Below are 12,553 nucleotides of genomic sequence, written 5' to 3' on the forward strand. Positions count from 1 at the left end.
GGCTCTGTCTCAAAAAAAAAAAAAAAAAAAAAAAGATGTGTTCCATAGTGATGTACAATCGGATAGCCACAACGTAGAAGAATAAAGTTGGACCTATGCTTCACATCATGTACAAAAGTTAAATTTAAGATGGATCAGAGACTTAAATGTAAAAGCTATAACTGTTAGATTCTGAGAAAACCTTAGGTTAAATTTTCATGACTTTGGATTTGGCAACAAATTTTTAGATATGCCATGGAAAGCATAAGCAACAAAAGAAATAGTGAAAATTAAAAACTTTTGTTCTCCAAAGGACATCAAGAAAGTGAAAAAACAGCCCACAGAATTGGAGAAAATGTTTGTAAATCATATAACTGTTTAAATTTGTGAGAGATACTGGTCTCCCTCCCTCCCTCTTTCTCTGCCTCCTTCAAGCCTCCTTCCTTTATTTGGTTTACTGTAAGGGCAATACTAGCTTCATATGATGAAGTAGGAAGCATTCCCTTTTCTATTTTCTGGAAGACATTGTGTGAAATTGATATTAATCCTTCTTGGCCAGGAGATTTCCTTTTCAGGAGCTTTTAAATTATAAATTCAGGGCGGCACCTGTGGCTCAAAGGAGTAGGGCACCAGGCCCATATTCCAGAGGTGGCAGGTTCAAACCTGGCCCTGGCCAAAAACTACAAAAATAAATAAATAAATAACAAATTCAGCCTTATAAATAGTTTTGAGAGTGTCCAAGTTGTCTATTTCATCCTGGGTGAGTTTTGACAGTTTGTGGTATTTGAGGAATTGGTCAATTTCTTGTTAGTTATTCAATTTGTGAGGGCAAAATTGTTTGTAGCATTTCCTTAGTCTTTTAATGGCTGCAGGACCTATAGTGGTAGTCTCTGTTTCATTCTTGTTATGGGTATGTCTTTTTTTTTAATCTTTCTTCGTCAGTCTTTCTAGAGCAGTGGTTCTCAACCTTCCTAATGCCATGACCTTTTAATACAGTTTCTCATCTTGTGGTGACCCCCAACCATAAAATTATTTTTGTTGCTATTTCATGACTGTAATTGTGCTACTGTTATGACTCTTAATTTAAATATCTGATATGCAGGGTGTATTTTCATTGGTTGTGATCCACAGGTTAGGAACCACGGTTCTAGAGGTTTATTTTATGAATTTTGTTGTTGGAAAAACTAGCTCATTTGTGTCACTGATTTTTCTCTATTCTTTTTCTGTTTTCATGGTTCCTGATTTGGGTTCTTTGTTTCTTTCCTTCTGCTTGTTTTGGTTGTATTTTGTTCTTTTTCTAGTTTCTTTTTTAAGACAGGGTTTCCCTCTGCTGCCTAGGCTATAGTCTCATCATAGCTCACTGTAACCTCAAACTCAAGGGCTCAAGCGATCCTCCCACCTCATGCTCCCAAGTAGCTAGGACTACAAAGGTATGCCACCATTCCTGAATTTGAACATTTTTTTTTTTTTTGTAGAGACAGAGTCTTGCTGTCTGGAATTCCTGGCCTTAAGTGATCCTCCTACTTCAGCCTCCCAAAGTGCTAGGATGACAGGCATGAGCTACCTAGTGCTTGGCCTTTTTCTAGTTTCTAATGCCAGTACTTTAGGAAGCTGAGGCCAGAAGTTCTAGACCTGCCTAAGACGCATCTTTACAAAACAGAAATTAGCTAGGCATGCTGTTTTGTGCCTTGCCTGACTGTTGGGGAGACTAAGGCAGAGGACCATTTGAGCTCAGGAGTTAGAGGTTGCAGTGAAAAAAAAAAAAATTTTTTTTTTTTTTTTGAGAGTCTCTAGCTATTGCCCCAGGTGGAGTGCTATGGTGTCACAGCTCACATCAACCTCAAACTCTTGAGCTTAAGAGATTCTCTTGTCTCAGCCTCCCAAGTAGCTAGGACTACAGGTGCCCAACACAATGCCCGGTTATTTTTGGGTTGGAGTTGTCATTGTTGTTTGGCAGGCCTGGGCTGGATTTGAAACCTTTAGCTCTGGTGTATGTGGCTGGCTCCCTAGCCACTGAGCTATAGCAGTCAAGCCCATTAGTCTATTTTCATTTCATTTAAACTTTCATTTAAAAAGTTTTTGTTCATGTCTCCTGCCCACTTTTAATAAGATTGTTTGCCAGGCATGGTGGCTTACACCTATAATCCTAGCACTCTGGGATGTCAAGGCAGGCAGAGTGCTTGAGCTTGCTAGTTTGAGACCAGCCTGAACAAGAGTGAGACCCCTGTCTCTACTAAAAATAGATTAGCCAGGCTTTGTGTGGCCCTGTAGTCCCGGCTACTGGAGAAGCTGAGGCAAAAGTGTTGCTGTGAGCTATGGGGACACCATGGCACTCAACCCAGGGCAACAAGTGAGACTCTGTCACTGAACAAACAATATTTATATGGCTGTTTGGTTTTTTCTTGGTGATTTGCTCGAGTTCTTTGTAGATTCTGATTATCAGCCTTTATCATACGTATAGCATGCAAATATCCTCCCATTCTGTAGGCTGTTTGCTCTATTGACTGTGTCCTTGGCTGGGCAGAAACTTTTTAATGTGATCATGTCAAATTTATTTTTGTTGGTGCTATGATTGCCATGGGATCTTCTTCATAAGTTCTTTGCCTAGGCTGATATCTAGAAGAGCTTTTTCTAACATTTTCTTCTAGAGTTCTTACAGTTTCATGCCTTAGGTTTCAGTCTGTTATCCATTGTGAGGTAACTTTTGAGTGGTTGGTAAGAGTTGCAGATCCTATTTCAGTCTTTTACATGTAGCTATGCAGTTTTCCCAGTGCTGTTTATTAAACAGGGGTTCTTTTCCCCAGTGTATGTTTTTGTCTGCTTTGTGTGAGATCAGATGAGAATATGAGGATGGTTTCCTATCTGGATCTATGTCTCTATTTTTTGTGCCAGTACCTTTCTGTTTTGGTTACTATAGCCTTGTAGTATAGCTTGAAGTCTGATAGATTGATGCCTCCCAATTTATTCTTTATAAGATTGCATTGGCTATTCAGGCTCTTTTCTTGGTACCATACAAAGTGTAGAACCATTTTTTTCTAGATCTGAAAAAACAACAGGGATTGCATTGAATTTGTGAATCACTTTGGGTAGTATAGACCCTTTAACAATGTTGATTCTGCTGATCTATGAACGTGATAGGGTTTCCAACTGTTTCCATCCTCTGCGATTCCTTTCCTCACTGTTTCATAATTCTCCCTATAGAGGTCTTTCACCTCCTTAGTTAAATATATTCCTAGGTATTTTAATTTCTTTGTTGTTCTGTGAAAAGTATTCTGTCTTTGATTTGATTCTTAGCTTCACTGATGTAGGTGTATATGAAAGCTACTGATTTGTATACATTGACTATGTAACCTGGACTTTGCTGAATTTATTCATCAATTCCAGGAGTCTCTTGGTGGAGTCTTTGAGGTTTTCTAGATATAAGATGATATCATCACCAAAAAATGTAATTTGACCTCTTTCTCCTTTTGAATATCCTTGATTTCTCTTTATTGTCTGATTCTAATTTTGTTTCTTACATTTTGAGGCTCAAGTATTGATTCATAAACATTTAGAATGGTTATGTCTTCATGGTGGATTGATTCTTTAATCATCACATAATGTCCCTTTTTGTCTCTGGTTACTTTCTTTGCTCTGAAGTCTACTTATCTGATATTAATATAACCATTTTTTACTTTTTAAAAAAATTAATGTTTACATGGTGTATCTTTTTTTTTTTTTTTCTGATACAGAGTCTTATTTTGTCACCCTTGGTAGAGTGCTGTGGCGTCACAGCTCACAGTAACCTCAAACTCTGGGGCTTAAGAGATTCTCTTGCTTCAGCCTCCCAAGTGGCTGGGACTATAGGCACCCGCCATAATACCTGGCTACTTTTTGTGGCAGTTGTCGTTTAGCTGGCCCGGGCTGGGTTTGAACCCACCAGTCTCAGTGTTTGTGGCTGGCACTGTAACCACTGTGCTATGGGTGCTGAGCCTGCATGATATATCTTTTTTCAGCCTACCTCTGTCTTTGAAATATGTTTCTTATGAACAACATATTGTTGGATCTATTTTTTTTTCCGTTCCTCTCCACAGAAATCTTGATTAAAAGGCAAAAGATTTGTTTGATCTGAAGAGAAACTATAGTGTTTTTCTTATTAGTTAATGTACTCTGCCAGTCTCTGTTAATTGGTACATCTAGATGATTTTTATTAAAGGTAATTATTGATATGTTAGGGCTTAAGTCTGTCACTTTACTCTTTATTTTATGTTTGTTTCTGTTTTCTTAACTTTTCTGTGGGTTCTTTGAACATTTTTTAAGATTGTATTTTGATTAATAGTATGCATTTATTTATTTTTTTGAGACAGAGTCCTACTTTGTCTCCATGGGTAGAATGCCATGGTAGCACAACTCACAGCAACCTCAAACTCTTGGGCTTAAACAGTTCTCTTGCCTCAGCCTCCCGAGTAGCTGGAACTACAGAATCCCTCCACAGTGCCTGACTATTTTTTAGAGAGTGAGTCTCCCTCTGGCTCAGGCTGGTCTCAAACTCATGAGCTCAGGCAAGGTACCCACCTTGGCCTCCCACAGTGCTAGGATTATAGTCGTGAGCCACCGCACCTGGCCTTAATAGTTGATTAAGACTATTCTTAGATGTTGCTTTAGGTATTACAACAGATATGTAACTTACCTTAGTCTGATGATACCAGTGTTTTGCCAGTTTGCATGAAGCATAGAAACTTTATTTCCATTTAAGTGTCTTTGTTTTCTCCACTTTTAAAATATAATCGTCTTACATATTTTCTACATATAAGGCCCACTCCATTTTGATAGAACTGGAAGTCCATATGCTTATCTTTTATCTGTCAGCCTTACTGAATTATTAGTTGTAATAATTCTTCCTTAGATTGTCTTGAAGTGATACATATAATCTGTCTTCCACAAAAGTGACATTTTTCGTCTCTCCTTTTTATAGCTATACATTTACTTGTTTATTTACCAGATATGATCTTACTCTGTTGTCTGGGCTAGAGCGCAGTGATGTCATCATAGCTCACTGCAACCTCAAACTTCTCGGCTCCAGTGATCTTCCTGCTTCAGGCACCTGAGTAGCTGGGACTGCAGGGCTCACCTCATATTCCATGGGGGTTCAGAGAGAGATTAGAGAAACAGTTGAAGAAAAACTAATATAGGGAAAATCTAGTTCAAGATGGAGGTTGAAAGATAATTAGAATTTTAATAGGCACAAAAGAAAAAAGGGTTGGCAAACTACTGTTTGCAAGCTAGTCACTTATTTTTGTGAATAAGGTTTTATTGGAACACAGCCAGGCTCATTCATTTGTTGTCTGTGACTGCTTGCATGCTATATGGCAGAACTGAGAAAGTAAGACCATATGGACTGCAAAGCCTAAATATTTGCTGTCTGATTTTTACAGAAAATTTGCTGATCTCTGCAAGTAGATAGGAAAGCATTTATTGATAACTTAAAGACATGGAAATAAGATTTATTGTAGTTGGAAGGGGTTGGTATAGAAAGGTGGATGGTTGAAAGGAGGTTATTATTGCAGGAATGCTATAGGGAGACCATTATAATAGGAGGTGAGGGGTCATTCCAGGCTTGACAGTAGTAGTTCAGTATGGCACAGAGATGGCTTACTCTTAATCATGCTTTTCTATTCTTTCCCTTCCTAGCCAAGAAAGACCAGGAAGGTGGAGAAGAAAAGAAATCTGTGCAAAAGAAGAAAGTAAAAGAGTTAAAAGTGTTGGATTCAAAGACAGCTCAGAATCTCTGTAAGTAACTATGATCCTAACATTTGAAATGTGAGGGGGTTTTCTTAAGAATTTTATTCTCTTGAATCTAGGGTCCCTTAACATGAAACTTCCAATTGTTGAATTCCTGCCATATGCCAGGCTTTGCATAGTCTATTTTCAGTATCTCATTTAATGCCTTCAGTAGCACTGCAAGATTGTTAAGTATTCAGTTTTTATGTCAAGGAAAGAAACTAAGGCTTTTAATTTGCCTACTTATAAGAGACAGGTCTGAGATTTGAGCTTTAGACTTTCTTATTCCAAAGTCTTTACTATTTCTATTGCCTCTACAGAAAATCAACCACAAATGTTCCAACTACTGTGCATTTTCTTCTTTCTCACTTTCTGATATGTAATGCAGGCACTGGCTTAGCTTCAATTAAATCTAAAATTACTTTCTGACTTAAAATAAATGAAGTAAATTTTGTACCTTTCAGACTAGGATCAGTAACTTGACAGTGTTCTTCTGTTCTGAATTTGCTACTATACTCAGAACTCTGATTGTTGGCAAAATTTCAAATCAGAAATTCCTCTGCAAAGTCCATATAGTTGGTACTTATTTGATGATCAGGATGAAATGTTGTTTTTGTCCATTTCAACTACTGATCTGACTACTTTATGCTTAGTAATATAGATTCAAATATAGTAAAAGTTGACCACCCAAAAGACTATAACAAACTGGTTAACATAAGGAGCTAGGCCTACTATACTTATATTTACATATGGTGCATGCCTGGCCTGTGAAAATTAGGTCAACTTAAGGGGGTAGTCAACGTAGGGAGGTGGTCAACTTTGGATGTTCTACTGTATTCCTTCAACAAATATTTGAGGGTCTGCTATATTAGGCTCTATAAGGCACATACTAGGTGTGTATTCCAGAGATGAAAGAGTGTATACTCCATTAACCCTACTCACAATCCTTCCCCCCCCCTTTTTAATTTATGTTTTAGAAGACAAGGTCTTGTTCTGTTGCCCAGAACGGAATGCAGTGGTGCAATCATAGCTCATACATCCTGAACTTCTAGGCTCAAATGATCCTCCTGCCTCAACCTCACAAGTAGCTAGAATTACAGGCACACACTATCATACCTGGCTAATTTTTCTTATTTTTTGTAGAGACAGGATCTCTCTTTGTTGTCCAGGCTGGCCTTCCAACACCTGGACTCAAGCAGTCCTCTAAAAGTGCTGGGATTATAGGTGTGAGCCATAGTACCTGGCCACACAATCTTGTGATGTAGTTATTGTCCTTATTTTCCAAATGAGAAAACTAAAGTTCGAATGTTCTAATTTGTCCAAGGTCACAGAACTAATAACTACACATATACCTATAAATAAAGTCTGAGTGATACAATGAGAGCAATATACCTTTACATTATTTTTCTTTAATTTTCTTATTCTAGCCACCAGACCACGAGGGACCTTTACATTATTCTTGATTATAAAACTTAAATTATTTTCAATAAATACTACTAAATAGTATCTGTGATGAAATCCTATGGAGACCAAGTAGTGTGAGTCAGTTCCTCTTTCCAAGAGTATCTCTAGAAACATAAAACATGAATAATTGTTATTTTAGAAAATGATACAAGACCATAATATAATACAGTATTACTTCTAGGGGAGTGATAGTGATATGGAAAACAGAATTCAAGAAGAGAATTGAGAATAGTTTGCGGAAGGGTGGTCTGGATTTGGGAGATGGAATTTAGTGATTAAACAATGTTTAAATACTTCTTGTGTGCCGAAGATAAAAAGCTGAGTAAGACATAGTCCCTGTCCTTATGAGCCATGTGTCTGGTAGAGACAGAAAGGCAAATAATAACACAGATTGATAAGAGCTGTGATAGAGTTATCCTGGAATGCTTATGAGAGCACTAAGAAAGGGGGCATCTAACACAGGTGGGAGAGACAATGGGGCAAATCCCAAAGGACATTCTAAAGGAGAGACTAGAAAAACTATTAAGAAAGAATTCAGCGAAGGTCGAGACTAGCTTGTTTCAGGAGAGGGCTCAGCATATAGGCAGGAGATGACATTGTTCAGGAACAATGAACTGTGTCCAGCTGAGTGAAACTATTGAAGTTATTGTGAAAGTAATTTGAGCAATGGCTTCAATTTCTCTCAGTGAAGGACAGCAAAGTCTTCTTAGAACAGAATGGGAATATTTTGGAGATGCTGCCAAGAGGGGTGGGAGAGAGCAGAATAGGAACACACAAAAGGGGATTGCTAAGCAACGCTAAGGCCCCAATATCATTGGTACTCTACAGATTCATAGACACAGATCTGCATCAGCCCAAGTATAAGAGTAGAGAAATGAGATGGCTAGATTAACCAGGGACTAGAAGGAGAAGGAAGCAAGAGAATAGCAGTAGCAGTAACAGGCATAATAGTGGAGAGCAAATGATAGGGTCAAGGTGAAATAGAGAAGGCAGAGTAGAACTGACATATTCAGAAAAACAGAATGGTCCGGAGACTGGGGAGAGGTCTTGATAAGGTTGAAGAGTCAAGTTAGAGGTTAGTAAGTGAGAAAGCTGAAAGGATAGGATGTGTGTTTGTTAGGGAGCCGGATGTGGCAGTTGAAGGTCATGGCAGCTTTGAGGATTGAGTCCTGGGAGTGGAACTAAAATAGAGTGGGGTGAAAGTCTTTGATGTACACAGAAGAGATCAAAGACTTCCTGTGTGAACAAAGGCAAAGAATCCCAGTGTTTGTGGAATGTGGTATGGAACAGTGTGGCGGGTGTGATATAAGTATGGGGATTAATGAAAGAAAAAGCTAGGAGGTGGGAACTCTTTATACGGACACAAGAACTTGAATTTTAACTATATAGGCAGAGAAGTTTCTAAGAGTGATTTAAAAGAGCTCTCTTAGGAAGATTATCCAGCATAAGTTTATAGGGTGCTTTAGAAGCAGGAAAAGACTGAAAATATGTCTCTATATCTCATTTTCTGGCAGCAATCTTTTTGGGTTCCTTCCGCATGCCCTATCAAGAGATAAAGAATGTCATCCTGGAGGTGAATGAGGCTGTTCTGACTGAGTCCATGATCCAGGTAAGGAGTAAGGTCATTCATTCTGCTGGAGCTGGCTCTCCTGCCAACTGTGCACCAGCCTCAGCCCCTCTGCTTAGATGAAGAGGCTCCTCCTCTAGCTTACTGACTTATGGATGCTAGCTTTGCAAAAGCTGCTGTATCTCTGGTGGTCAGGTTATTTCTGGTATATTTTTCAAAAATCCTGCCATCTTAATAGCTGCGTGTGCCCCCCCCCCTTGTTTTCTTCTTAATGGTCCTTGGGCAGAGTGTGGAACTGATAAGAGAGTAAAAGTTGTTTAGGCTCAAGCTGTCGGCTAATCCCATTCAGACTGAGACATCTCTTCTCTTTCAGAACCTCATTAAGCAGATGCCAGAGCCAGAGCAGTTAAAAATGCTTTCCGAACTGAAGGATGAATATGATGATCTGGCTGAGTCAGAGCAGTTTGGCGTGGTGGTGAGTGAGGCCTGTGGCCGTAGGCTCTTCTCTGCGTCCCTTATTCTCCTCCCCTCTGGAGAATAGCCTGGGCACTTGTTTCTTACCCCTTATCTATTTTGAACTTATCTTTGTCTCTCTCTTCTCCCTACTCTGGAGCTCGGATCATCCGTAGGAGGTTCAAGCTTGTATCTTTTTCTTACTTTTCTCTCTGTTGGCTATAATGGAATTGTTTGTCTTCTCCATTAGATGGGAACGGTGCCCCGTCTGCGGCCTCGCCTCAATGCCATCCTCTTCAAGCTACAATTCAGTGAACAAGTAGAAAATATCAAGCCAGAAATTGTGTCTGTCACTGCTGCATGTGAAGAGTTGCACAAGAGTGAGAGCTTTGCCAGCCTCCTAGAGATTACCTTGCTTGTTGGAAACTATATGAATGCTGGCTCCAGGAATGCTGGTGCTTTTGGCTTCAATATCAGCTTCCTCTGTAAGGTAAGCCAAGGGGTTCAAGTAGGGCAACACAAGAGAAGTCTATGGCCTCAAAGAGGTCATCTTGGGCATGTCAGGACTAACGATTTCTCTTTTTATCCTAAGCTTCGAGACACTAAGTCCACAGATCAGAAGATGACGTTGTTGCACTTCTTAGCTGAGCTGTGTGAGAATGACTATCCTGATGTCCTCAAGTTTCCAGATGAGCTTGCCCATGTGGAGAAAGCCAGCCGAGGTGGGCAGGTTGGGGTATAGCCAGAATATGATTCTGAGCCCCCAAAAGCCTCTGCATGGAGAGGGAAATAAGTCACAGTCTAGATTTTCAGGTCATTTTCTATTCAGACTATTTTAAGTGAGAATGGGGGAGGACTTAGGCATGGTGTCTAAGCCACAAAGGAGGAGTATAAGGCCAAAAAGAGGTCTTCATGTTCAGAAATGGGAAGCAATTTTTCCTTTCCCAGGGAAATACCTAACACCAAAAAAAAAAAAAAACTGGAAGAAAGGCAGGTGTTTTTAGTCTAGGTTAACAGTTTTTCTCATTCAGAAAGCATAGAGTGAATTAACAAAATCAGGCCTCACTGTCCTGGAACTAGACAAAGCAAAAGCATTCAGTAGAAATAGGAACAGCTTTCTGCCCTGCCTCTGTCTTTCTATGTATATCTCCTCCCTCCCAGACCCTGTCCTCTAAAATAAATGAGACCAAGGTCACAGGGGATTTCATAGATTCATGTTAAATTAAATGAAGCCTCTCTTCTGTACTGTACACCTTGTGGAGGGTGGGGGTTCAATTATCAAATAATTGATAGTCTCCCAGGAAAGGTGAAAAATTAATGTGAGAAACAACTGAAGTTATTACATAAGAGAGCTAAAATAGTTAAGTATCAGAATATGTGTGTAGACTGAAGCTGTGCTTTGAAGAGTGAAGCTGTGGGGTCTTGAGGCTGGAATTATAAGTAAGCTCTTACTGTCTATTTTGGTATTTCCTTTAGTTTCTGCTGAAAACTTGCAAAAGAACCTAGATCAGATGAAGAAACAAATTTCTGATGTGGAACGTGATGTTCAGAATTTTCCAGCTGCCACAGAGGAAAAAGACAAATTTGTTGAAAAAATGACTATATCCTCTGGAAAGGAGTTGCTGCCTAGAAGGGAAAGAAAACTGGTGGAGGGGTGCACAGCAGGATAGATAACAGCAGTACACAGTTTTCCCCTTTTAAAATAACTTTTTTTCATTAAGTACATAGTTCTTAAAAACATTCGAATTACTGTGGCAGTGAAAGCAAACCACACAGGTCCACTGGAAGTTTCCCTTGATTCCCCTTCCCTGTTCCCCATCTATGGTTGCAGACACACTCAGCACTTCATGTACTCCCCCCTTTCCCAAAGGCAATCACTGACACTGGGCTTCTTGCTGATTTGTACCTCTTGAATTTGTTTTAAACAAAAACTGCACTGTATTGCTTTTGCACATAATACGTCTTAGCCATGTTTCCATATTAGCATGTGCAGAAGTTTATTTTTAAATTACCACCTTCTAATTTATAGGTATGTCACAGCTTTTGGTTTACTATTCCCCTATTTAGGATATTTAGATTGCTTTTGGTTTTTTGCTATTTGAACAGTGCTGTATTGAACATTCCTTTGCATCTCTGAGTAATTTTCTGGGTTAGAGAAGTGAGTCTGCTTCTCGGTGTTAGTCCTTTACTCCTTGGCTGCACAGCTTTGTGAAGGATGCACAGGAGCAGTATAACAAGCTGCGGATGATGCATTCTAATATGGAGACTCTCTATAAGGAGCTGGGTGATTATTACCTCTTTGACCCGAAGAAGTTATCTGTGGAAGAATTCTTCATGGATCTGCACAATTTTAGGAATATGTTTTTGGTGAGCAAGGGATACCTACTGACTGAATCTTTTGTGGACTTTTCTCACTTTCCACAGGCTATATGTTGGTGGTGGTAGGTGTACATATATGTCTGTGTGTTCTTTCCCCCTCCTCCCCACAGCAAGCAGTCAAGGAGAACCAGAAGCGGCGAGAGACAGAAGAAAAGATGCGTCGAGCAAAACTAGCCAAGGAGAAGGCAGAGAAAGAACGGCTAGAGAAACAGCAGAAGAGAGAGCAGCTCATAGACATGAATGCAGGTGAAATAGTAAAGAGGGCTGATAAATTGAGCCAGGAACTTTTGGAAGGCTTCTCTGTCTAAAATCTAGAGGCCAGAGAGAATAGCTCATGTCTGAGCTCAACTCCTGGCAAATGATTTTTGGCAGCTTTCTACCTCCGGGTCTTGATGCTTGACTTTAACCTGAATTCAGTTCTAAGCACATTCCAATTTTCTATGCTAAAATCTTTTTCTCGCTTTTGCTGGTTCTTGCATTATATCTTATCTCCCCAGTGATTTTGGTATTGCTGTAACACGCACTCTTTCTGTCTGCCCATCCAGAGGTTTCTCAGGCCTGTTCTCATTACCTTCACTAAATCTTGTGGGTTTTTCCTGACCTTCCTCCCATCTTTTCATGGTGGCTTGTCTTCCCTTTCTGCTTATTTCACTAAGTACTGTGTCTCTAGTCCCTTAGCACAGTTGTACATACTATACAATTATAAATGGATTGAACTTCTGGAAAGGGATGAGGAGCTGGCCACCCTCTTCTTTTTTCAGCAGAATCTCTATTTCACTACCAGAAGCCTGTCTTTGTTGAAACATATGGTCTCAATTACTGGCCCTCTGTTTCCTGTTTCTGCTTTTTTCCTGCTGCTGATTCCCTGCCCTTCCACCCCCACTGCTCTCTCTGCGGGCAGCGGAAATACAGCATACATTACTTACACGGCACTGAGCTGATGCCACCCTG

The 12,553-nt window shown here is 39.7% G+C and overlaps 1 protein-coding gene and 1 non-coding gene across 2 annotated transcripts in view; one reads left to right on the forward strand and one right to left on the reverse strand.

Annotated features, from left to right (window-relative positions):
* DIAPH1 (diaphanous related formin 1) overlaps positions 1–12,553 on the forward strand; it is a 120,007-nt gene that overhangs the window by 95,913 nt on the left and 11,541 nt on the right. The window contains exons 19-26 of the mRNA XM_012806933.2: positions 5,650–5,748; positions 8,718–8,812; positions 9,144–9,245; positions 9,474–9,713; positions 9,816–9,945; positions 10,700–10,824; positions 11,426–11,590; positions 11,713–11,848. Coding sequence (XP_012662387.1) covers positions 5,650–5,748; positions 8,718–8,812; positions 9,144–9,245; positions 9,474–9,713; positions 9,816–9,945; positions 10,700–10,824; positions 11,426–11,590; positions 11,713–11,848 — 1,092 coding nt within the window. The remainder of the gene's footprint in view (positions 1–5,649; positions 5,749–8,717; positions 8,813–9,143; positions 9,246–9,473; positions 9,714–9,815; positions 9,946–10,699; positions 10,825–11,425; positions 11,591–11,712; positions 11,849–12,553) is intronic.
* Positions 3,987–4,105, reverse strand: LOC111727279. Its single transcript, XR_002774863.1, has one exon. It is a non-coding gene; the product is annotated as a U5 spliceosomal RNA (small nuclear RNA).

This window comes from Otolemur garnettii, unplaced genomic scaffold (genome assembly GCF_000181295.1).
Source record: "Otolemur garnettii isolate 467f Iridium unplaced genomic scaffold, OtoGar3 scaffold00003, whole genome shotgun sequence".
NCBI lineage: Eukaryota > Metazoa > Chordata > Mammalia > Primates > Galagidae > Otolemur > Otolemur garnettii.